At 35.5% G+C, this 27,155-nt stretch overlaps 1 protein-coding gene across 1 annotated transcript in view; it reads left to right on the top strand.

Annotated features, from left to right (window-relative positions):
• Positions 1-16,646, top strand: part of LOC113044122 (protein jagged-1a-like) — a 28,990-nt gene extending 12,344 nt beyond the window's left edge. The window contains exons 9-26 of the mRNA XM_026203753.1: positions 7-120; positions 388-501; positions 1,032-1,078; positions 2,736-2,909; positions 3,017-3,167; positions 8,049-8,213; positions 8,306-8,419; positions 8,496-8,609; positions 9,648-9,761; positions 9,845-9,961; positions 10,462-10,489; positions 11,330-11,415; positions 11,503-11,616; positions 12,587-12,696; positions 12,792-13,004; positions 13,121-13,252; positions 14,068-14,221; positions 15,231-16,646. Coding sequence (XP_026059538.1) covers positions 7-120; positions 388-501; positions 1,032-1,078; positions 2,736-2,909; positions 3,017-3,167; positions 8,049-8,213; positions 8,306-8,419; positions 8,496-8,609; positions 9,648-9,761; positions 9,845-9,961; positions 10,462-10,489; positions 11,330-11,415; positions 11,503-11,616; positions 12,587-12,696; positions 12,792-13,004; positions 13,121-13,252; positions 14,068-14,221; positions 15,231-15,784 — 2,615 coding nt within the window. The 3' untranslated portion in view covers positions 15,785-16,646. The remainder of the gene's footprint in view (positions 1-6; positions 121-387; positions 502-1,031; positions 1,079-2,735; positions 2,910-3,016; positions 3,168-8,048; positions 8,214-8,305; positions 8,420-8,495; positions 8,610-9,647; positions 9,762-9,844; positions 9,962-10,461; positions 10,490-11,329; positions 11,416-11,502; positions 11,617-12,586; positions 12,697-12,791; positions 13,005-13,120; positions 13,253-14,067; positions 14,222-15,230) is intronic.
• The last annotated feature ends 10,509 nt before the right edge of the window (positions 16,647-27,155 follow it).

Raw genomic sequence — 27,155 nt, forward strand, 5'->3', positions numbered from 1 at the left:
CCTCAGATGAAGATGACTGCAGTCCGAACCCGTGCAATCACAGCGGCGCGTGTGTGGACCTGGTGGACGGTTTTAAATGCATCTGCCCCGTGCAGTGGACTGGAAAGACCTGTCTCATTGGTGTGTGTGTGTGTGTGTGTGTACCTCCCTCTCTTTCTTTGAGTCACGGTGTGTTTGTACAAAAATCCATTTTACCGTGGTAACCGAATCAGCCTTGGAAGAATTTAAGCAGCAGACCACCACGAGACCCCCGCTGTTGATTCATACGAGAGCGCATTTACAGTCCATTAACACACACACGCACAGATTCCTCAGGCTGCGTGCGTATCAGTCTGATTGTAATTTATACTGCACTCGTGCTGATTTCCTTTGTCATTTTTGGCTCAGATGCTAATGAGTGCGAGGAAAGCCCGTGCGTCAATGCCCACTCCTGCCGGAATCTGATTGGCGGATACTTTTGCGAGTGCCTCCCTGGTTGGATGGGCCAGAATTGCGACATCAGTAAGTATTTCACGGTTTCAAATGAATGCCGTCAGAGTTCAGATTATTAGCAGCTCTAAAAGAAGTTCAGATGTTCCATAAAATTAAAAATAAGTTTAAAATATATATATTTATTCCTAAAGATCCCAGCATGACATTTAAGCAAAGCCCTATCAGTTGTAGTATAGATATGAATGATGCTTAAAATCATTTTTTTAATGACCAGACATACATTTTTTGTCTGATTGATAATTAAATGGTCAAAACAACTGAGTGACCTGAGTGATATTTAGATTCCAGAACATCAGAGATTTGGCAAATGCATTTTCACTTGTAAGTTTATTCAATATTTTGATTAATTTTATTAGCTTTCAGCTGCTAAAAGCATCCAGTATTCTCAGCCATCCCTGTTTCACACGTTCCACCTGGTTTAAACTCATGATTTTCTCCAGAAAATGACTCTGTCTGGGCCTGATATAGAGTCTGATCTTGCTTTCTTGGCGTGATTTCTGAAATGTGAACTGATATTTTGATGGGTTCCCCCCCCGCAGATGTCAACGACTGCCACGGACAGTGTCTTAACGGAGGACTGTGTAAGGTAAGGCCTCGAATGTTTTCCAGCGCTTTTAGCAGATGTTTCTATCACCTCGATCCATTCCTGTTTAAAAATAGCAGAAGCTGAGTCATGTTTTGGAGAGTGAACTTAAAGACAGAGTGAGTTTGTGAAACGATCGGATTACCATAAACCTTCTTGTCTCCTCTCCATTGTTTTTTCTGTCTGTATATTCACTCACTGTATCCAGGCCGAGTGCTGTACAGCTGGAATACATTAGGACTTTGTCTGAGCCAGTTAGCTCTCAAAACACAGCGAGGAAAGACCTAATCAGGCCTGACAGTCCTGTGTTTGATTTGATCAAATGAAACATGTTGTAATGGACTATGGGTTATTAGTCCCTTATAGAACGTAAAATATCTGTACTAGGGGTGAGCGATATTATCTTGTGATATTATTCATGTCATTTGTCAGTGGGCCAAGAAAATAAAATCCAAGATGCGTTCTATGAAAGTATGTTGTATCTTACATTGTTCTGCTCCTCAAGTGAATTAATCTTGTATATGGGATGTTTTTTAGACATTTTTGCTTTAAAACAAGACTTTAATTTAATAATTATTAATATAAAGGTCTTATAGTTGTTGAATTATATTAAGAATGATTATTAATACAGTTAATTATTTTACAGTATTAGAATTTTTTTTATAATAATAATTGTTGTTAATTAATATATTGTATAGAAAGTAAGAATTCAGAAAAATCTATAAATGATTAAATAATATTAATAATAATTATTGCCAAATCATATTATCAATAACAATTATAATAGTAATTATTAATATTATAATGAATGTTTAAAGTAATTACTATTTATCATTTTGCTCTGTTTGAAAAAATTAAATAACAACAATAATTTTATTTTACAATATATTATTATAATTATTTTGTATGGATTATTGTCAGTTATATTAATAACTATTGTTAATATTATTAATATTAATACTTTTTCACTGTATAGCAAGGATGGATTGTTATTATTAATGTTAATAACAATTATAATTATTATTATTACCAGAATTAAGAAATTATGCTATATATAAATACTAATACTACTACTAATTATAAATATAAATGACTTATATTTGTTGAATTATTTAAATAATGATTATTAATACAGTTAATCATTTTACTGTATAGCACAGAAAAGTTAATAATATTAATTGTTGTTGATGTTATTAATATATTGTATAGAAAGTAAGAATGCAGAACAGTTGATAAATTATTATATTATTGCCAAATCATATTATTAACAACAATTATAATAGTTATTGTTATTAATATTATAATGAATTTTTACAGTAATTATATATAATTTTCCTCCATTTAAAAAAATTAAATAATAACAATAATTTTATTTTACAATATATTATTATAATTATTTTGTATGGATTATATAACGATTGTTAATATTATTAATATTAATACTTTTTTAAATAATAATTATTACCAGAATTAAGAAATTATGCTATATACAAATACTACTACTACTAATTATTATTCTTAAATAAAGTTTTCAATAATTATTATGTATCATCTTCATCAATATGAAAACAACAACAATGTTGTTGTTATTATTATTTCATGCTTATTTTTACCATTACACCATTCCTAATGTCTTTCTCTCTCTGTGTGTGTGTGTCAGGATCTTGTGAATGGATATCGATGTGTGTGCGCAGCAGGCTTTGCAGGGGAACACTGTGAGCGAGACGTGGACGAGTGCGCTAGTCGACCCTGTCTGAACGGAGGACGCTGTCAGGATGCACTCAACGGCTTCCAGTGTCTGTGTCCACCTGGTTTCTCAGGGTCCACGTGTCAGGTGAGCTCCAAAACCTCTTCTGGTCATGAATGATGTGGTGTACACGTGTCTAAATAAAGCTGGTGAGCAGGTATCAGAGTGTGTGTTCTGTGTGATTTTGTCTTCAGCTGGACACAGACCTCTGTGAGAGCGGCCCGTGTCAGAACGGAGCTCAGTGTTTTAGCCTGGCCTCAGATTACTACTGTAAGTGTCCCGAAGATTACGAAGGCAAAAACTGCTCCCAACTTAAAGACCACTGCCTCATCACACCATGCCAAGGTGGGTTACCTACAAAATCCAGCCGTATGTATCAATATATGGCTTATAACATTATATATATTTGAAGAGTTGCAAATATATATTGATTAGGTTAAAAATAACCAAAGAAAAATACAGCTAACTAACACAATAAGAACATGATAACATAATAAAAAACATGATTTTTAAAGGAAAAAAAAAACAGAGCTATCTATTTTTGCAGATAAACTCTTCATATGTATATTAATGCTGTCAAACGATTAATTGCATCCAAAATAAAAGTTTTTGTTTACATAAAATGTATATTTATTATGCATAAATACTCACACATACAGCATATATTTTCAAAATATTTACATGTATATAATTATATTCCTATAATTTATATTTAATATATAAACGTAAAATATTTTTCTTAAATATATGCATGCATGTGTGTGTATTTATATATACATAATAAATATACACAGTGCACACACACACATATATTATGTAAACAAAAACTTTTATTTTGGATGCGATTAATCATTTTACAGCACTAATATATATATATATATATATATATATATAATGCATTTATTTATTATTATTTTTTAATGAATAATATTGAAAATTATTTCATTTAATTTATTTATTTCACTTTATAGATAATAAATGGAATTTTTACTTCTTTGTTACTTCTTTAACTTCTTAATTTCACAAACCTGAGGTAGTTGGTTTACGGTCAATGAAAGACATCCGTGTTAGCTCTGAAGTGAACACTGGACGAGTCTCCAGCTTCATCGAGTGCTAATCAGCTAGCGAGCCTCGTGTGCCGGTGTTAAGATTATCTGCTTGGGCACATTCTGAGGTTTTAATGGACACTGGAAATAGAAGTCCAGTCTTTTTTTAGTCAGCGCAGCTGTAAGACTATCCTCATCTCAAGGCCTCGGCGCGTTTGATGCCGTGCCATTGTTTACACCGTAGCGTTAGCGATTGCTAACTCTAGTCTGTTGGTTTCCTGGGCTGGAGCACCATGGTAACAGCTAGGATATCGTTACACAACGCATATGCTAACTCAAAGTGAGCTTAGCGAAAGGGGAAAACCCACCGCTCGTCAGACAACATGACGGCTTGGCTAATTCTTAGCATGCCGCTGTCTGCTTTCATCATAGCTGTCAGTGACATTTTTGGAGGGTGATGAAAATTTTATATTATTTAAGTCACGTTAATTAAAAAATCTTAAAACTCCATAACTTTTCTTGCAAATTTCTGTGACTTTTTATTTTATTTTATTTTTTTATCTTACATATTGCACAAATGTCTTTAAAAGTTATTGTTCAGAAGACGGTTTGCTTTTCAAAAACGTTTATTTCATTTAAAGGATAGTTCCATGTTTTTTTTTAATCTAAAGTAAGACTACATGAAAATAGTATATACTCATATTTATTTACTAATAATATTTTAAAAATACAAATTAAAACATTTTATTATTAATGATTATTAATGAATAATATTAGTAATTATTTTACTGTATAGAAGAAATAACAACGATAATAATAATTAATTTTTTTGCAGTTATAATTATTTCCTGGAAGAATCAAATTTAAGAAGATATTAAAATACTTTAATTATTACTTGAATAAATTACTTAGTAAAACATGTTATTGTCATTATTAGTAATGTTGACAATAAGTATATTTAATAATCTTAATCAGTATAAAATAGTAGTAATAACAATAATGAATAATAATATATTATAATATAGTATATATTATTATTAATATTACTACTACTACTATATTCATAATTAATTATGTATTATTAAAAATTATAATATAATTATTATTTATTATTAATAATTATTTAGAAATAATTATTTCATACTGATTAAGATTATAATAAATACAATTATCATCAACATTAATACTATAATAATAATAACAACAACAATAATGATTATTATTATTATTATTATTATTATAAAATCAATAGTATTAATGTTGACAAAATTTTATTTATTATAATCTGATATAATAATAATAATTAGTACTACTACTACTACTACTAATATATTCATACATAATAAACTGTATTATTGCTATTATAATTACTACTATTTAATAATGATTAAGATGATAAAAAATGAAGTTATTGTCAACATCAATACTATTAATTAGGGCTGTAGTACTCGAGTCCGGTCTTGGACTCGAGTCCGGACTCGAGACATTTTTCTGTCGTCTCGGACTTGTCTCGGACTCGTTGAATTTGCACTCGGACTTGTCTCGGACTTGGCCATTGGACTCGCCAAGTCTTCTAGTTGGTCTCGACCGAGTCCAGCAAAAAAATAAAATAAAAAATGTCTCCTTCAAAACAAAACCACATTTGCATGATGTCGCGACTGAAAACGTGTGGAAAACACTAGGCGCGCCGCTCTCCTTATTTCCAAAGCACTCTGTAATCTGCGCTCGCGCTCCAGTGGCGTCTGCTGTTGCTGGGCAACCATGACCCACGCTCCATGATGACGCAGAAGTTTCAGCAAAGAATAAATGGATTTCCAGCACTAAACATCCCTTGCAGTAGCTCTGCTAATAGATTCATTTAAAAAATGGCTATCCTTGAACAACTATGATCATCTGTTTCTCCATCTTAGCTTTCAGTATTGTTCCGGGAAAGGATGTGCATGACCAGTGGTGCATTTACTGCGACCTGAAAAGTTTAGATGTTTCTAATTTAATTTTCTACCTGTTAGATTGTGTTTTACCTACACCTAGATAGCCTTTTTTTTTTTTTATCAATAAACGCGTATTAATGTATAGCCTTATGCAACAATTAGTACATATGTACATTTTAAAAACTTTATATATGACATTACATATTTACATTTTCATGTAACAGCCAGTATTTGTATCTGTAAACAATCACAATTTTTTTCCTATCTGCATTCGGATACAACATCGTACAGTTACTTGATAAGACTGTTATGACTTTTTATATATTTTTTCGTAGTTATCACTGAACAAGTATGTCGTGTTAAACTGAAATAATTATTAATTTCATGACATGTCATGACAAACGTTTAGTGATCATTTGAACACGACTGAATCCATTCAATGCACACATTCTCATTACGCAGAACACTTTGAGCGAGTCTTAATGTTAATGAACTTCACTAAACAGATGTGTGTGTTCCGCGCAAACCAGCAAAAGGTAAATATGCAAACATGTAGGACAAGTAGACAATGTATCCGTATCGAAGCTGATTATTAGCCTACTCTTGAGAGAGAACTGATTTGGTTTTTGAGAGACTGAGATGCGCAGCGCGGCTGTTTGATCGGTGAGCGCGCTGTGCTTATTCCATTCATTCGTATCATGGAAGCTTTCAATATTTGCCTTTTAAATATATACAAATAATATAACGTGTAGCTATGATGTATTATTATAGGTAAAATTACTCTTGCAACGCTCTGATTTCTGAGAGATAAACAGAGAGGTGACAACAATGCGGTGTTTGATTTGCGCTCTTTTCACTCATAAAGTTTACATTCATTCACTTCTGGCGCTGATGCCCTGGCTCACCTGTTATCTAGCAAACACCAGACTCTGTCAGCTTTAGCCGAGTATTCAGGCAGAATTATTCCTTGAGCGTTATTCGTTTTTTAAGCCATTATCCGTGCCATTCCGAATAAGGTATTCGGCTTCAGGCACAACCCTAATTATTACATTACATATTTTATTTTTACATGCAACATAAATAAGGTCATATAGTAACAGCTCCACGCAATATTGTAATTCTAAAATTCACGTGGTACTTGCAATCACTTTGTATTCATTATGGTTAATGCATGCTGGAGTAGTCGATTGTTTCCGACAGTGCTCGACTAGTCTATGCAAGCACTAGTATAGTATGACAAAAATTTCGCTGTATTTATGTGCGCATGTCCAGTAGAGCCAAACGTATCCCTTCTAGCCTTGCTGCGCGCATTTGTCATATCCCGAGCTTTGCGTGTGTCTGTGCACTGTGCCAAGGCATCTGTCATATACATTTTTGACCACAGATATAATGTCAACAAAAAATAAAGTACATAAAAATTATTTGACCTTACAGTTCCAAACTTTGTTCTTTTATCCAAGTTTAGCTCCCAGGGTCGGACTGGGGGTAAAACCAGTACTCATTAGCAAGGCCCCAAAGGAAGAGAGGGCCCTTGAAAAGTATGAATCTGTAATATATATTTTTTACCTGGATATTTTCATGGGTGGGGGCCATGGGGGCCAATCAGGACTGCCTATGCATAGGGCCCAGGATCTTGTTTAACGCCCCTGTTAGCTTTAACCCTAATTATACACACTTGAACCTAATCAAGCTCTTACTAGACACACTAATCTTCCAGGTGTTTTAAGGCCAGTTGGAGCTAAACTTTTCAGGACATTGGCCATCCAGGATGTAGTTTGGAGACCCCTGTCCTACAGAGTTGTTACTTTGCACATGCTTTTTGATCATTACAAATAATAATGTAAAATTATTTTCTTAGAATAGGAGATATGCTTTCTCTCGCATCACAAACATTATCAGTAGTTAAGTATGTGGTCTTGAAGAGGACCCTTTTTTCTTTCATTTGGACTCGGTCTTGGACTTGGACTCGAAACTTTTGGACTTGGACTTGACTTGGACTCGAACCTCTTTGGACTCGGTCTTGACTCGGTCTCGACTAGTCCTGGACTTGGACTTGACTTGGACTCGACAAAGCCGGACTTGACTACAGCTCTACGTATTAATTCTATAATAATAATAAATATTAGGAATGCTGTGGAGATAAATCAAGCTTCTTGGTGTTCTCCAGCTGGTCTGAATGCGTGCGGTTGGTTGGACTTGATTCTGTCCTGTTCTAGATGAAGGCTCTTGATGCTCATGTTTTCCCGCAGTGATTGACAGCTGCACGGTTGCGGTGGCGTCTAACAGCACTCCGGGCGGCATGCGGCTCATCTCCTCTAACGTCTGTGGTCCTCACGGCCGCTGTCGAAGTCATGCCGGAGGACACTTCAGCTGCGAGTGTCAGGAGGGATTCACCGGCACCTACTGCCATGAGAGTAAGCCCGAGTCCTTTCCCACTGTCCTTTGCTGTGGTTAGATTCAACAACTCGCAGACTTTTCAGCAGCGCATCTCTCTCTTTACTCTCAGACATCAACGACTGTGAAAGTAGTCCCTGCCGTAACAGCGGTACATGCATCGATAACATCAACGCGTACCAGTGTATCTGTGCTGATGGCTGGGAGGGACACAACTGTGAGAGCAGTGAGTATCATTTCAATGCAGTTAAAAACACCTCTAATCATATTGATCGCTAAAATATGGTGCATTTCCAAAACAGACATTGACGACTGCAGCATGAACCCCTGTCGGGATCGAGGAGTGTGCCGTGATCTGGTCAATGACTTTTACTGCGAGTGTGAAAACGGCTGGAAGGGAAAGACCTGTCACTCACGTAAGCCCCGCCTCTTCATTTGCATACCAGTGGTGAGAAGTATTACTATATATTTTAAGGTGATAAGTATTATAAAAGTGGCTTAATTTGTGTCAGTTAATCATCATGGCACTTCCACATCCTGGCATGAATTATATGATGATTTGCAAAATTTTTGCTTATCAAATTAATTTATCTTGTTTTAACGATGCTTATATGTTTTTGCTTTAAATAAGACTAAATAACAAAATACTCATTAATAATTATAAAATTGTTTATATTGATTTTTAATTAATAAAGTTAACAATATTGATAATTATTTTACTGTTTAGCAAGAAATAAATAATTATTAATTATAATCAGGATTAATTGTTAATAATAATAATCAAGTACAATTACATTATTAATAGAATAATAATAATAATTATTATTATTAGCATTGTTGTTATTATTTAACTGTTGCTGTTATTTAACTGTTAAGAAAGTCTAAAGTAAAAAATATTTATTATTATTATTATTATTGTTATTATTTAATGAACAAAATTATAATTTAAAAATTTAAAAATTTCATCAACAATCAGCCAATATTGTAAAGCAAAGTGTTTAATTTAAAAACAAAAATACAGCAAAAATCCTGCATGTTTTTTTTCACGAATAAGAATATTGTAATTTAATAAAATCTTTAATATATATAATAAATATAATATAATAATAATAAAATAGGTTGGTATATATATATATATAAAATTAAATGCAATAAAATGTATTTTTACCAACCTATTTTATTGTATGAAATATCATGTAAAAACATTTTTGAGTGATGATTCAGAGTTTTGAATCAGTTCATTTAAACAGACAGTTTGAACTGATTCATGGAAACCAATCTAACTTTCTGACTAGTTTAATACTTGTCACTGAGGTTTAATTTAAACGCTATTATCCTGCAAGTAACAAGACAATGAAAGGGTGGCAGAATTAGCCTAATAAATCATTCAAGCATGCACTAAATGATTTGAATGTAGTCCATGAGCCTGACAGCTGATTTCTTCTCATTTATAGGAGAGAGCCAATGTGACGAGGCCACATGTAACAACGGGGGCACGTGCTCTGACGAAGGAGACTCATTTAAGTGCATGTGTGCTCCTGGATGGGGAGGAGCTACCTGTAACATCGGTGAGACGCTAACAACCCGGCTGAGCATTTTGGTCAACTGTGCTCTGAATCATTTTCTAAAGCTTTTCCCCTTTACTCCACAGCAAAGAACAGCAGCTGCCTGCCGAACCCCTGCGAGAACGGAGCCACGTGTGTGGTGACAGGTGACGGCTTCACCTGCGTCTGCAAAGAAGGCTGGGAGGGGCTCACCTGCAGCCAGAGTACGGCAAAACTTCCTGTTCCACTTCCTTACTACTTCCTGTCTTGACTCCTGTCTACCTTCTGTTTCTCACCTACTGCTGCTTAAGGTTCTCTTCCCAACTATATACTCATCGGATAGCTCCTTACAGCTTCTGCGCCACTAGCATCATCTTTATAGATGCGTCTGGATAGGCAAATGTATTTTAACACACATTTTAACAAATGACACACATCATTTTCACCTTCAGTTGCAGCACGCAAGGTTTTTCTAAATGACGACAGAAAATGCCCTAAATAGTACAGAGCCTGATGAGTAGTTTCAGCTGAAATATTGTTTGCATACGCAACATTGATGGATAATCGTTGAGGTGGGATTGTGATCTGCCGTTTATAACTATGGTGAAAGCGAATGATCTACTGGTTGACTGTAATGTGAATTGTGCTGATTTCACTCCAACGTGACAATAATCTTCAGATGAATGTTTCTGTTTTGGAATAACATTTAATGTTTCATTTACAGATTCCAATGATTGCAACCCACAACCATGGTAAGTTTCATTTTAAATCAATACATTCTGTTGCTTTCAAATTTAATAATATATTTTATATATTTCTGCTAAATGCAAACATTTTATATATTTATATATTTTTATATATTAATATAAATTGTATAAAATTTTTAATATTGAATTTAATACATTTCAAAGCATGATTAAAATAACTTTTTCACTTATAAAACTATTGAATAATATAACAATGAATACAAGCAGCAATATTTACCTACACATATTTTTAAACCATTTTAATGTATGAAATACAGTGCAATCTAATCATAAAACTATATAAATATACATATATACATACATACATACATGCATATATATATATATATATATATATATATATATATATATATATATATATATATATATATATATATATAATAAAATAGTATAAATAATAAGCTTAATTTTAATTCAGTAAATGATGTTCATGCCTTCAAGTCACATTTATGAAATATGCACACATAAACAACACCATAATATAAAAAAAGTATATATTTAAGTCCTGCTCTTAACAGATTTTAAAGAAAGAATCATGGTGGAGAATAACTGGTTTTAATAATTATTTTTTACATTTTTAATATAAGTTTTTATTTTTTATTTATTTATTAGTGTTCTCTGTGGGTGCACAAGAATAAAAGAAAGTATAAATAAACAAATAATAAATAATAATAAGTGGAAGAGACAGGGAGAAATTTGAATTAAATCAATTTAGTGTATTTTAGGACATAACTTGAATAGAAATTTCCCAGGAGGACTTGAAGGCAGCATGTGTCCTGGTGACCTCTGACCCCGTATCTCATCATTTGTGTAATGTGTGTGCAGCTACAACAGCGGGACGTGTGTGGACGGTGATAACTGGTACCGCTGTGAGTGTGCCAGTGGATTCGCAGGGCCGGACTGTCGCATCAGTGAGTGATTAATGACTCGTGAGCTCATGCTGACTCATCAGATGGTGATGTTACAGTGGTATTAAACATGCGTGTCTCACCCCACAGACATCAATGAGTGCCAGTCGTCCCCGTGTGCGTTCGGCTCCACGTGTGTCGATGAAATTAACGGCTACCGCTGCCTGTGCCCCCCCGGCAGAACCGGGCTCAGGTGTCAGGAAGGTACATGCTCCAATCATACATTCATTAGGGGAATTTTTCTGTCCCCTAAAGATTCATTTAGTTTCTTTTCTGGATTTAAAGAATATATTATCATAGCTTTTAAACTTTACTATCTACTCTATTTATTCAAGCTGGTTTAATATATATTGTGTTAATATTATTGTGTAATATTTCTTTTTAAAATCAAGATCAAGTTTTTTTTTTGCTCACTGTAGATTTAAAGGATATATTGTAGTAGCTTTTAAACTTTAGATTTTATCTGTTGTTTTAATATTGTGATTTATTTTTTATTTTATATTTTATTTAAATGATATGTTATTATAGTATGTTTTAAACTTTAAATTTTATCTATTGTGTTAATATTATAGTTTATTTTATTATTTGCAAAAAAAATCTAGATTTAAACAATATATTGTAGTAGCTTTTAAACTTTAAAGCTTTTTTTGTTAATATTATGGTGTCATTTATTCAGTATTTTTTTTCTAGATTTAAAGGATATGTTATAGTAGTTTTTATACATTTGATTGTATCTATTTTGTTAATATTACGGTGCATTTGATTATTAAAAATTATTTTATTATTTTTATTTTTACTGTGACTATTGTGCTAATATTATTATGTTTTTTTATCACAAGCTCAGATTTGGTTTGGTTTAATTTATTATATTTTTTTTCTAATTATAAAATGTACAAACAATACATTTATTAATTTAAATTCAGAAGAAATCCAATTCTTTTGTTTTTTTTTCTTAATTAACAGTTACCATGCACTAGCTAACTTATTATAATGAGCAAGATCAATCCTTTTTTTTTCTTCGCAAATACATCACAAACTGTGAATAATGGGACAAGCAATAAATGAAGTTTCAGTCAAGCATCGGTTTAATTTTTCAAGATCTCAATAGTCAAAAGTGGAGTATATAAAGTGTAAATGTAGCATGATTTTTTAAATGCCATGTTTTTTCTCTCAGTCACCGGACGTCCATGTGTGGTCGAAGGTCGGATTGCTGTCGATGGATCAAAGTGGGCTGAAGACTGTAACACCTGTTTCTGTCACAGGGGGATTGTCAGCTGTACAAAGGTATGTCGGCGTGAACCTGTGTGTTTCAGCTGTTGTTAATCATGGACAACAGTTCATTATTGTTTCTGAATTGGCTTCCTTACTCTCTTCCACAGCTGTGGTGCGGCCCTAAACCTTGCTCGGGACGAGGCGACTGTCCTCTGGGTCAGCTGTGTGTGCCGGTGCGAGACGAGCAGTGTTTCGTGAAGCCCTGCTCCTCACAGGGCGAGTGCTGGTCTGCTCACCGGCCGGCCGTGAGGGCCCACTGTCACCCCGAGAGCGACTGCGCCAACATCACCTTCACCTTCAACAAGGACACCATGCCACAGGTGAGGCCGCTGGGACTGGCATTAAAAGCGTGCTGCTAGGGTGATCAGGTTGCATGTATTGGATTAATGTACATATATTGAAATGTTATGTGACGTGTACTGGTTTGGGCTCTCAGGGAGTGACGGTGGAGCAGGTGTGTCGTGAGCTCAGGCATCTGTATGTGGCTAAAAACCTTTCAGCTGAGTTTTCCATCTCTATGAGCTGTGAGCTCTCGTCTGCCGCCAGTAATGAGATCCATGTGGCCATCGTAAGTCACATTCATGCAGTATTTCAGTGGCTAGAAATAGCTTGTACTGCACTTTTAATATCCTTATAATATTGAAGAATGACTGGAAAAGTAATTTTTATGGTTTTTATCGTCTAATGGGCGTATGAATAATCTATTTATATCATTTTTGTTTATTATATGATAATATATATATATATATATATATATATATATATATATATATATATATATATATATATAATTTAAATGAGTGCTTTCGCACCCAAAATAAAATGCGTGTACTTACACACATACAGTATATATTTTGAAAATATGTACATGTATTTACATGTATATATTTATATTCATATAATTTATATGTTAATATATTTATTATAGAAACAAAAATTTTATGAAATGTATACATGCATTTATATGTACATAATAAATATTTCATATATTATGTAAACAAAAACTTTTATTTTGGATGCGGTTAATTGCGATTAATCGTTTGACAGCACTAATTTAAATATTTTGTTGATTTGTATTTTATTATTATAATTTTTATTATTTTCATTTTAACACTATGTATTTGATTCTGCTGTAATTTAATAATAACTTATAAGCTTCAGCTTTCAAAAAAAAAAAAAGTAGTTGATGCATTTTAAAGGAAATATTTTGCATGTTTTTATTATATTATTTTATTTTATATTAGGTTGATGTATTATATTTGTTATTATTTTAACACCCCATGCATTTAGTTCTGCTTTAATATAATAACTGCAGCTTCAGTCAAAAAAAGACACAAACTATTTGTCAGGATTATTTTTTGAAGGAAATATTGTGATTTGTAGCATGTGACTGAGGATGGCATTCACGGCCGGGTTCCTGTGAAAGACATCACGGACAGCATCATTGATCTGGTGAGCAAACACAGCGCGAACAGCTCCATCATCGGCTCCGTCGCTGAGGTCCGTGTTCAGCGCAGACAAACGCACAAGCCCAACGGTGAGACACCACAGGAAGATCCTAACATTAGAGGAAGTAGCCATACGTACAAATGATGGATGCTCTAATTGGAAAATAATCACCATTTTATGCAAATTCAGAGCAAATAATTAAATATTTTGATTAGTCGTATTCCAAAATAAAGGTTTTTGTTTACATAATGTATGTATGTGTACTGTGTATATTTATTATTTATATATAAAGACACACATATACAGCATATATTTTTGAAATATTTGCATGTATATATTTATATTTATATAAACTATATCATATATAAATATATTTAATATATATTTGTTACATTTTTCTGAAATATATACATGCATGTGTTTGTATTTATATATAAACATAATAAATATACACAGTACACATACATATATTATGCAAACAAAAACTTTTATTTTGGATGCAATTCATCGTGATTAATCGTTTGACAGAACTAACTGAGATATATACTATCAGTCAAAAGTTTGGGGTTAGTGAGTTTCTTTTATTTAAAAAAAAAATAATTATACAGCAAGGATGCATTAAATTGTTCAAAATTCTTTTCTATTAATCTTGAAGAATCTTGAAAAAATTCCTGTTTTCAATATTGATAATAATAAGACATTTTTAGTATATTAGACTGATTTCTGAAGGATCATGTGACACTGAAGACTGGAGTAATGTTGCTGAAAATACAGCTTTGCATCACAGAAAAAAAATTAATTTTGAAATAAATTCAAATAGAAAATGGTTAATTTTTCAAAATATTTAAAATTTTACTGTTTTTACTGAATTTTTGGTCAAATACTTGTAGCTTTGGTGAGCATAAGAGACTTTTCCCAACCCCAAACCCTCATATATAAATAGTTTTTTTTTTTTTTGCATTTAATTTTAGCTATTCAGCTACAACACAAGACTACTCAGTTGTATTAACACATTAAATATAATAAAATGAAAAATGCACAATGAAGGGATGTAATATTTTGCCAGCTTGTTTTTATTCATGGGTTCTCTCGTTCAGTAGATTACTTGGTGCCACTGCTGGTGTCTATAGTGACGGCGATCTGGGTTTTGGCGCTGGCATCGGTGTTCCTGTGGTGCGTGCGGCATCGACGCAAACAAAGCTCCAGCCCCACCGCCATCAACCCCTCCGCCCCCTACTCCACGGGAAGCATAGAGGACAACACGGTGAACAACGCCCGCGAGCAGCTCAACCAGATCAAGAACCACATCGAGAAGAACGCGTCCAACGGCAGCCTGCCGGGAAAAGAGCTGCACTGCGACGACAAGAACAGCGTCAACGCCAAAATCAGGACGCATTTCTCCGAATCCACCAGACTGGTGCAGGACGACTCCAGCAAGCCTCTGCAGAAGGTGCGCTTTCCACGTCAGCCGGCCTACATGCTGGTGGACAGGGACGACAGGCTGAGCTCCAATGGCACGGATGTCAAAAATCCTCACTGGACTAATAAACGAGACAACAGAGACCTGGAGTCACAGCACAGAGCTCCGGATGCACAGCCAAGAGATCTGGATGCACAACACAGCGCGCACAAAAAGGAGTATATTGTATAGCGGCTGATGCTTGGCGTGGTAACAATCATTGCTACGCGATGTCACAAAAGGTCAAGCGAATGAAGACATCTTTTGAAATCAGAGCGCTGACTGTCGGGTGCCAGGACTAGGCCGGACAGTGTTTGTTCAGACGTTGGGGTCGGACCACGGGCTGGTCTGTTTTATGGCATCTGGAGGACCTGAAGACGTTAACCTGTGCTGAACTTCTATCCTAGATCAGAATGTACAGTAATCTGCTCATTGTGTGAATCTCACCAAAACATGTCCAGGTCAAATTTCACCCTAAATTCATAGACATTGTTGACATCTGAATGACAATTACAGGCATAGTTCGCCCAAAAAATGAAATTTCCGTCATCATTTCGAGTTGTTCCAAAACCTGTATGAGTTCCATTCTTCGGTAGAACACGAAATACAATAATTTGAAGAATGTTGGTAACCAAACAGTTGACGGTAGCCATCGACTTCCATAGTATGGAAAAAAATAATATGGAAGTCAATGGGTACCGTCAACTGTTTAGTTACACACAGCCTCAAAAGATCTTATCTTGTGTTCATGAGAAGAAAGAAACTCATACAGGTTCTGCACTTAAGGCTGAGACAGATTTTGTATTTTTTGGCGAACTGTCCCTTTAAGCACCTTTTCCATCCAAAAGTGAAGTACTGCATTTATATACAGTACAAATAGCGTAATACTAAGATTTCTCATGCAAATCAGGATACTATATAAATAAAATTGCTTGAATGATGCTTTCTTCTTCTTTTTTTTTTGTATTGCATAAAACTTTTATAGTGCTAAACAAAGGTTGTAAAAAATATATATATTTTGGGATGAAATTAGACATGGAAATGAGTTCTTGAGAGTTTCATCCAATTGTTGAACTGAACTGCATGTTCAGATTGTGTTCAGTGTTCATAATGTAGAAATGAATGCACCAGAAATAGCTTGTGAATCAATAATTGGTGTATTTAGTGCTCGAAGATTGTATTTAACTCCCATTTATTGGGTTCTTGACTGGATTTTTTTTTCCCTCTCTTTCTAGCAGTTCATTTTTATTTATTCTGCCTTTTTTTTGTTTTTTACATGTGTACAGGCAGACAGGTCATGCTTAGATTTATTATCTATATGAAGAAGTGCACTGTCAGATTTGATGTTGTTGTTGTATAGATGACATTGTACATATTTTCTAATTAATCATTGTGTATATTTGATTTATTAACTTAACAATCAACAGCCTATCGTTTGTTTTTATTTATATACATTCTTTAGGTTTGAGAATGTGACCGCTCGTGTCCAACCTTTGTATCTTTGGATGGAAAATATTGTCTCTTATTTCTGAAATGCCAAAAGAATAGTTTATTTTTTGAAGAATAGGGTGTTTGTTTGTTTGTGTCTAAATCCAGAATGCAATGTGCAATGTCTGTTTCAGAAAACATGTGCATGACTTGTGTTTGTAATGTCCTGAGACGAAGATGGCTTTCCGTCTAGTTTTGATACACACTTTGTCTGTTCAGATACACTTTTATAGAATGTTACTTTAAAACCATTCCTGAATATGTTTAGCTTATGTTCTTCTCATAGCTGTGTTAAATGAATTTGGCAGCCCAGGATATCAAACAACGCTTGTCTAGAGTTTTCTGGTCAACCGCAGTATTCAAATGTACTTTAACCAAAAAGGGAACAAGCAGTGTTAGAAGTGCAATGTTTATACAGTAATATGAAATATGAAGAAAACAGAACTGAATGTGATACACGAGACAATAATGTAATCAAAATCACTTTAGTAGGCCACTTTTATTAATTGTACAATAGAGTCGGACTGCTGGGCTTTTTTTTAGTTCAGTCCCACTTAATTCGTTGAATTGTTGTGTTTTGTTTTTCTTCTTGTGTTTATGAGATCCTTTCGATGAAAAAGCAGAACCATAAAAAAACAGATCATCCTGGGGTTTGTCGTACATTTTAATTAAATTTAATTCTGTTGTTTACATTAGGATTCCTTAAATCAAATAAAATTTTATGAATGTTTTGAATTTATTATTAATTGATTTCTTTTTGGAAACCGTCCAAGGAAGTTTGGGTTTTTGTATCCATAAAACATTTATCAAATAATATCTATAATGTGAGGCATGCTCTGTGGTGTGAATACTAGTCATAAGCTGTCCATTATTCCATGACAGAGTCATAAAAAATACAATTTATTGTGTAAAATATTACTTTTTATAAATATTAATCTTGAATAGGGTGAAACTTGCTTACAAGCAAGCCATAGAGAAGTGTAATTTTTTTTTGAGTCACTTCAATGAATCATTTGGGTTCACAAATTATATTCAATGACTCATTAATATGAATTAGAATGATAAAATAAAAAAAATCCTTATCCAGTAATCATAAGCTACTTATGAAACAATCATGCAAATTCATTGGTCAAAAAGTGCGGGAACTCTTCTTTGAAAATTCAAATGCTGATATATGGAATTTAAAGAATAAGTGTATCAAATGTAACTCATGTAGCAAATAGCATAAGTGTAAATATTTCCTTATTTATGCACCGTAATGTAACCCTGGGTCTGATGTCTGACATGATGGACACAGCCATAACTGATCCCAACAGGGTCCACATTGTGTGAGTGTAGACGCTCAGCTGAGTGCAGCGGGGCGGACGACCATGTGAGAGAGGTTATGAAAGCCCCTCACGCTGTCTCTCTCTGCTGTCGTGGGAAAGCTGAAGATGCACACCAAAATAGACGGCATGAGACGTGCTTGCTTCGTGTGTTTGCAAAGGCATCGCACAAAGAACGTCTTCTTCTAGATATCTACCTCCAATCAGCTTTTCTTTGAAACCGACCAGTGACCCCTTCTCAACAGGACTGATTCACTAAAGCATTTAACGTGCAAAACTGGAGTTAAAATGACCGAAATGCTCTGATAATTAATCATACCACTGAATTGACACATACAGAAAGTATTTGGAGACAGTGGCGGTTCTAGACCACAGTAACTGCGGGGGAGGGGTGCACTTGTGATTTTAGGGGTCATACTTTAACATTTATCTCAACCAGTGTTTGGGAGTAACTTGTTACATGTAACAGCATTACATTATTAAATTACAAAATAAATGTAACTGTAATCAATTACAGCTACAGAGAAGAAAAAAGTGTTATTCATTTACAGTTATAGGGTTACAAAATACATCTGATTGACATTTCTTGTAATAATATTTGCTACTTCTTGTTGATTTTAAATCTGTATTTATGGAGCCCCGCACATGGCATGCAGGAAAACAATGGTAGGCTAAATTGTGTGCACGATTTACTATTTCGTTCCCTCGATTTATAAATTGTGCACACAATTAACTCATTTGTTTCAGCACACGATTTAGCAAATCGAGGGAACAAAACAGTAATCGTGTGCATGTTTTAGCACATCGAGGGAACGAATTAGTAAATCGTGCCCAGGATTTTTTCTTTTTTTTGTGCATGTCATGTGCAGGGCTCCATAGTATTTAACCTCAGAATGATCTAAAAATATTGAGGAGCTCAAGGCTGATTTTGTGGTAGCTGTGCATAAAAATGAAATTATAATAATTTTAATTCAAGTGAAGAAGGATTTTGAAAGCCTGACAGTAATCAGTGTCGAGTCCCACTGTAAGGTTAACCTTTAAATGTTTGACAATTGAAAACTGTCAGTTTGAAATGTAGAACTTTCTGGTTGTCTAACATCAGTGGAACATGTGACTTCATACATCCACTGGAAATCAAACGGACGCCAGTTGCTAAAACACTTTTTATGTAACAATGGCTTCTGAAGTTAGTTCTGAGAAAAGCTCTAGCAGCACAGATAATGCTTGGTTTGACATTTGACATGAATGCGATGACATTCATTCATGTTTAAAAGTGGCATAAGCGTCCAAATGCTTTTTGGGCCCAGTGTCTCATTTTACATTTTAATGGATGTACAGCAAGCAGAACAAATGCTTTCTGTGAAAGTCCCATAGTTGCCCAGATATAGAAAAATCCATAAACACATTGGACTGTTACTTTAACTGACCCCTTGTCTCCTGTTTGCAGCAAATGCTGACATCAGAACAGCAACTATGACCATTTCGCTGACTTCTAAGCCCAAGAAATGGGTTAGGCTGAAGGAAAGTCTGAAACTTGACTTGGCCACTCTCTGCAACACTAATGGCTCCATCACGTTAACAAATTTGTCACGGTTACTGAACTCAATGTTCGCTTCAGAACAACACAGCGACGCGTTTAACTGCCAGTGCTGAGGTGATGTAACATGAGCTTCCTAAAGGAGTTTTTATAGTAATTTGTTCTCTGGAAGCATATTAGAAACCGATTTGTGTGTGTTTGCACTGTAAGGAGAGTGATCCCAGAGCAGAAGATTGGAAAATACAAAGCATTTCATGCAAAGAGACGCTTGCACTCAAATTTAGCCACAAAAACATTAGCTCTGCCTCAAAACCCAGAGCTAATGCTATTTAAAGATAGCATAGACACATTCCCAAAACAAAAACTGTTTTAAATAGTTGAAATCAAAATAATGCCTCATTTTGGCTAAACTGTAAGGCTTTCATTGATAATGCAATCACATAATGCATTGCGCTTGGGTCAGTGGAAACATCATTAGATATGGAGGAAGCGGGAGAAATGTTGATTAAAAATCAAGTTCATACATAATGTATCAATAAAAATAGACCATATTTTTATCTATTTTGGTGGCTCTGTTTGGTTAGCACCATGCTAACGACAAACTCAACTGTGAGTCAAGTTTTTAGAGCAGATTATGTAAATGGTTCTACTTGTTTGAGTTGTTGCCAAGTGTTTCAAAATCGTCACTTTTGAAGATTCATGTCTGTTAGGACGCTGCCTCATCAGGTAGCAAGCAGACAACAAGGAAGTACACTAGGTTTTAGAACAGAACCATTGTAAAATTAGCATACATATCAGATCTTAAAAAGCCATGTGCACTCACACATCGTCCTAAACACAGACTAACTAATGGCTCTCACAGACACACCAACTCAGTAGACGACACACACACAAACTCACAAACCCCGAGGAAACAGTGGCCCATTCCTGCAGAAAGACTTTCTCAGGGCAGCCACACCCGGAGCAGACGCATTTTAGAGACAATAATTAGTTCCGTACCATGACTCAGCCTTCAACTGTGTGTGTGAGACAGCGAAACAGAGACGCAAGAGTGTGTGGGAACTCAGAAATGGTGATGCCAGTTTTCCTTTAGGCCGAAGAATGTGCAAAATAAAATGAGGGAGGGAGAAAAACAGGGAAATAATAGCAGAAAGAGCAGCTGCCTTCCCATTTAGGCTTTAGGCAGCAATTCATACTGCAGTTGCATTGACAGATAGATTATTGACAGACTAATAAATACTGATTGTGATTTACATATACATTAAGTTGTTTTACGGGCTATTAACACAGTGCAACATATAATCACAACTCGCTATATTTTCTTTCATAATTCATGTTTCCTGGTCTGTGCATGTGATCTACTTTAACATATATAAAAATCAACCGATAACTGAATACATTTATACTAAAAATTACTTGATTTGTCATCAATCCTTTTTACAGCATATGCTGGTTAGGGATTTTTTGACGCTGGGATGCTGGTTCATGCTGGTCCACCAAATGACCAGCATAAACCATTATAGGACCAGCATAAACCACCAAATGACCAGCATAAACCATTATAGGACCAGCATAAACCATTATAGGACCAGCATAAACCATTATAGGACCAGCATAAACCATTATAGGACCAGCATAAACCATTATAGGACCAGCATAATCCACCAAAGGACCAGCATAAACCAGTATAGGACCAGCATAAACCACCAAATGACCAGCATAAACCATTATAGGACCAGCATAATCCACCAAAGGACCAGCATAGACCATTATATGACCAGCATAATCCACCAAAGGACCAGCATAAACCATTATAGGACCAGCATAATCCACCAAAGGACCAGCATAAATCATTATATGACCAGCATAATCCACCAAAGGACCAGCATAAACCAGCAAAGGACCAGCATAAACAAGCAAAGGACCAGCATAAACCAGCATAGGACCAGCATAAACCACCAAATGACCAGCATATACCATTATAGGACCAGCATAATCCACCAAAGGACCAGCATAAACCAGCATAGGACCAGCATAAACAAGCAAAGGACCAGCATAAACCAGCATAGGACCAGCATGAACCACCAAATGACCAGCATAAACCACAAAAGGACCAGCATAAACCATTATAGGACCAGCATAATCCACCAAAGGACCAGCATAAACCAGCAAAGGACCAGCATAAACAAGCAAAGGACCAGCATAAACCAGCATAGGACCAGCATAAACCAGCATAGGACCAGCATAAACCACCTAATGACCAGCATAAACCATTAAAGGACCAGCATAATCCACCAAAGGACCAGCATAAACCATCATAGGACCAGCATAAACCACCAGATGACCAGCATTAACCATTATAGGACCAGCATAATCCACCAAAGGACCAGCATAAACCAGCAAAGGACCAGCATAAACCAGCATAGGACCAGCATAAACCAGCATAGGACCAGCATAAACCACCTAATGACCAGCATAAACCATTAAAGGACCAGCATAATCCACCAAAGGACCAGCATAAACCAGCATAGGACCAGCATAAACCACCAGATGACCAGCATAAACCATTATAGGACAAGCATAATCCACCAAAGGACCAGCATAAACCAGCAAAGGACCAGCATAAACAAGCAAAGGACCAGCATAAACCAGCATAGGACCAGCATAAACCCGCATAGGACCAGCATAATCCACCAAAGGACCAGCATAAACCAGCATAGGACCAGCATAAACCACCAGATGACCAGCATTAACCATTATAGGACCAGCATAATCCACCAAAGGACCAGCATAAACCAGCAAAGGACCAGCATAAACCAGCATAGAACCAGCATAAACCAGCATAGGACCAGCATAAACCACCTAATGACCAGCATAAACCATTAAAGGACCAGCATAATCCACCAAAGGACCAGCATAAACCAGCATAGGACCAGCATAAACCACCAGATGACCAGCATAAACCATTATAGGACCAGCATAATCCACCAAAGGACCAGCATAAACCAGCAAAGGACCAGCATAAACAAGCAAAGGACCAGCATAAACCAGCATAGGACCATCATAAACCACCTAATGACCAGCATAAACCATTAAAGGACCAGCATAATCCACCAAAGGACCAGCATAAACCACCAGATGACCAGCATTAACCACCAGATGACCAGCATTAACCATTATAGGACCAGCATAAACCAGCAAAGGACCAGCATAAACTAGCAAAATGACCAGCATAAACCAACAAAGGACCAGCATAAACCAGCATAGGACCAGCATAAACCCGCATAGGACCAGCATAATCCACCAAAGGACCAGCATAAACCAGAATCCCAACGTCAAAACATTCCTAACCAGCATATGCTGTTTTTTTCAGCAGGGAAGGAACATAAAATGCACATGCTTTCGTGCTAATAACATATTAGGTCAGTGAAAACATCCATTCATTATGGTGGAAGACATAAATAAAGTTAATTTTACACTTCAAGTTTCAATAAAAGAACCATGTGTTTCTTCGTTGTTTGCATAGCAACATGCTAAACCTAAACACATATGCTAATAGCATATGCATAAATGGTTAAAAAAAAAGTCATAAAATTGCACAAACTTCCATGCACAGATCATACAGCACAAACCCAGTGACACACTCCTTCTTCCTCTTTAGTTCCTTCAGTCACTCTGAAACATGAGAGTGTTTAAGAGAGCTCATAAAAACAACAGAGAGAGGGAATATGGCCTTTATCTTGAACATTTCTGTGCCATGCTTTGTAATTCTCTTTTATCTGAGCTAAAAACAAAAGCTAGATCTTTGGTTTCAAGAAGTGTGTGATGAAACAGACGGCCGATGGAAGACGCTCTAGATTTTAAGGCTTTACTGTTAGTGATTAGCTTATCTGGAAAGGCGTAACTGCTGTGTCATTTGTCAGAGTGATAACAGTCTGATTGGTTTCTCTGATGTAGATATTTCCCACGGTGTCATATCCTTGACATAGAGTACATGGTGCTACTTAAATACTTCACATGGGGCTTATTAGCAAAGAGGTTACAGTATGAGTTCTGTTTAGTTTAATCTAATGTCTAATTCAGTCAGTGCATGCCGCATGGATATCACAGCAAAAGAAAACCACAGATTACTTCACAAGCCAAAGACTTCTTTATAGGAGCATTTATTTATGTTTCTCCCTGTTGCATAAACGAATGGCCTAATCGGGGCATGTCTAGGGTCTTCTCAGTAGCTTTCCATTACCCTTCAAATTGCACAAACTGAAATTGCAAACTAAAAACACGTACATTTCTCTAAAAGTTTTTATGTTCACACGAGGTGTTTTTTCAGGCAATGGTAGTCAGTGCTTGTGTTTATACCAGCCACGCCATGGCACATTACCTGGACAGTTGTTAGGTTGTTACCACAATTGCTGCATCTGAAAACTCAAAAATGTTGCCTTCGGAGGATGCATTCCAAGGTAGGAAGGCATCAAGGCACGTCCGAATTCAATGTCAGCTTCAGTTCCTGCCTCCAGAGACGCATTTATCTGTCCAATTTTTGAAAGCAGCATATGCATCCTTTGTTGCCTTTGATATCCCACAATCCTGTGCATTCAATTCTGTGACAGTTAAGCCAAAAAATAAAGATGGCATCTGAAAGTTGCAGTCATTGCCCGATACAGCAGCGAGGTAGCAAGTCAACTGCCTAAGTTTTCGGATGCAGCCAATGGTTTCAACCCAAAGTTGTCAATTTAACCTATGCGCAAAATATCTGAATATTGGATAAATTGAAAATTGGAAAAATGTAGTCAAAGATAACAAAATATATTTAACTAGCACTAAATATTATTAAAGAGCCAGTAAGATGAAAATTCTAAGCTTCCTATCACTGTTTATAAGTCCTGTACAACAGGTTTAAATCCATCCAAGGTTAAAAAACATTGTCATTTTGTCAAAATATCATTTTAAAATTACCTCAATTCTCAAAGATCCCCAAACAGTTCGCGCGAAGCTGTTCAAAAGATTCAGTTTCCTTAAACCCCACCTTTCGGTAGCATACTGTGTTCTGATTGGTCAACTGACATAGTTTTGATTTGTTGTTCCGCACACAACTTCATGGTAAACAATGCGTTAGCATATTCTTGGGGTGAATTATGTCTTATTCCTCTCATCGCGAAGCAAACAGAAAAATAAAAAACTTGAACAGTCTCGCTGCTTTTTCTTCTGTGTGTGTGTATTCAAGCAGCGCGCCTCAGTTTGAATCTGAATAGCGCGTTCAGCGCGGGACCGTAGTCACATTAGATATAATGAAGGGAGACGTGAAAAACAGACATTGCGTTGTTTTCATATGGATTACTTTATCACAGAATATCTGTTAGCAGCACTTGTTACACTTCATTTTAATGACGTGTTTGTAAATGAAGATCATCAGCACAAACAAAGGCTGCAGACAGCACACATACTGATAAGACGCTCGGGAGAAAACAGACACATAACTTCATCATCATACTTCGCGTTGTGATTCGGAGATGCTCGTTGGTCTAAATAAAGTTGGTAATGAACCCTCTTTTATGGCCAAACGCTTTGAAAATCCCGCTGTACTGACCGAGATTAGAAAAGCAGTCATCAGTGAAATGTTGTGAACACAACAAAAGGGATTTGTTGTACTGCTCTGGTATTGTGGTAAAAATGAATTTTAGCCATTGGTTCTTCTGATCTTCATTCTTTGGCAGTGAAAATAAAACAAACTTGCATTTACAATTAAAAACACACTGTCTCCTCGACATGATGCTATCACACCAACCAGAGCATCTGTGTGTGTGTGTGTGTGTGTGGGGGGGGGGGGGCAGGTCAGAGTTACGTTTCTCCCAAGACGGTAGGCGGAGATTATTATGCAAAGTGTCCCTAGTGACGTACATAGAGATGGGCAAAAGATTTGAAATCTATAACGACTCGTTTCAGCGATTCAGAGTTGACTCCTTACTTTAGAAGCCAATAACTTTATAAATCATGTACTTTTTGGTTTAATTACTTTGCACATTGTTTACACTGATGGACAGCTACATCATACACTGTAATACAGGTAATTTTTGATTTCCCATCTGTGTGGCTCTTTAATAAAGGTATGGGAAGCTGCTGGATACAACAATAATTTCATTTAAAATGTATAATACTGTTTTCTACAATATTATATAATACTATATATATATATATATATATATATATATATATATATATATATATATATATATATAAAAAATTGCTGTTAATAGTGTTCATTGTCTGGTTGACTATGTCTTGTAATAATTTTTCCAAAGCTATCTCATGTCCAATTCGTACGAAATTGTACGACCTCACTCGTACGATTTTATACGATTTGTCTAAACCCCAGTGACAGTTAGGTTAAGGGGCGGGGTTAGGTGTAGGTCACTCGTACAAATTCATATGAATTGTGCAACTCGTAAAATACGTACGATTTGGCAACAATCGTATGAATTTGTACGAGTGTGGTCGTAGCTACAAATTCGTGCGAATAAGCCACCTTGTGAAAGATGTATGAATTGCTGTGAGATCGGGTTGATTTTTCTGAAAATTCCTGTCATATGCACATAAACTGACAGTCACCACTTATAAGCTACTTTCTAAATATTGTAGAAACTTAATTTTCTGTGAAGTTGCTTTGCAATGGTATGTATCGTAAAAAGCACTGTACAAATATACTTGAATTTATTTTAATATATATATATATATATATATATATATATATATATATATATATATATATATATGTATATATATATATATATATATCCAGATCCTGTTTTAGATGGAGAATATAGTGCTGAGAGTCCGGCTCACTCTGTGGACTGAAAGCACCACTGGGCTGTTTGTGTGTATTTGATCTCACCCTACGGTGCAAACTGTTGATAAACCACATGCTATTGCAGTGAATGTGGGTCACGCATGTGAAAGCAACACTCTGACCTGTTCAGTCCCTCTGAAGATCAAAAACAAAGTGGCCAAAAGTCAAGAGTCACAGATGTACTGCCAAGCAAATGCACACTGCATCAAGTTTTTCACACTCATACATATCTCCACACCTGTGATTATATCTGTGGTATTCATAATGAAGAACAGTTTTCTTATTTTAATGCAAATCCAAAAATGAGGTGATGAAAAGTCACATTTTAGTCAAGCAGTGGTGTTCACTTCCTAGAACAGCGGAGAGTCG

This window comes from Carassius auratus, chromosome 26 (genome assembly GCF_003368295.1).
Source record: "Carassius auratus strain Wakin chromosome 26, ASM336829v1, whole genome shotgun sequence".
NCBI classification, from domain to species: Eukaryota; Metazoa; Chordata; class Actinopteri; order Cypriniformes; family Cyprinidae; genus Carassius; species Carassius auratus.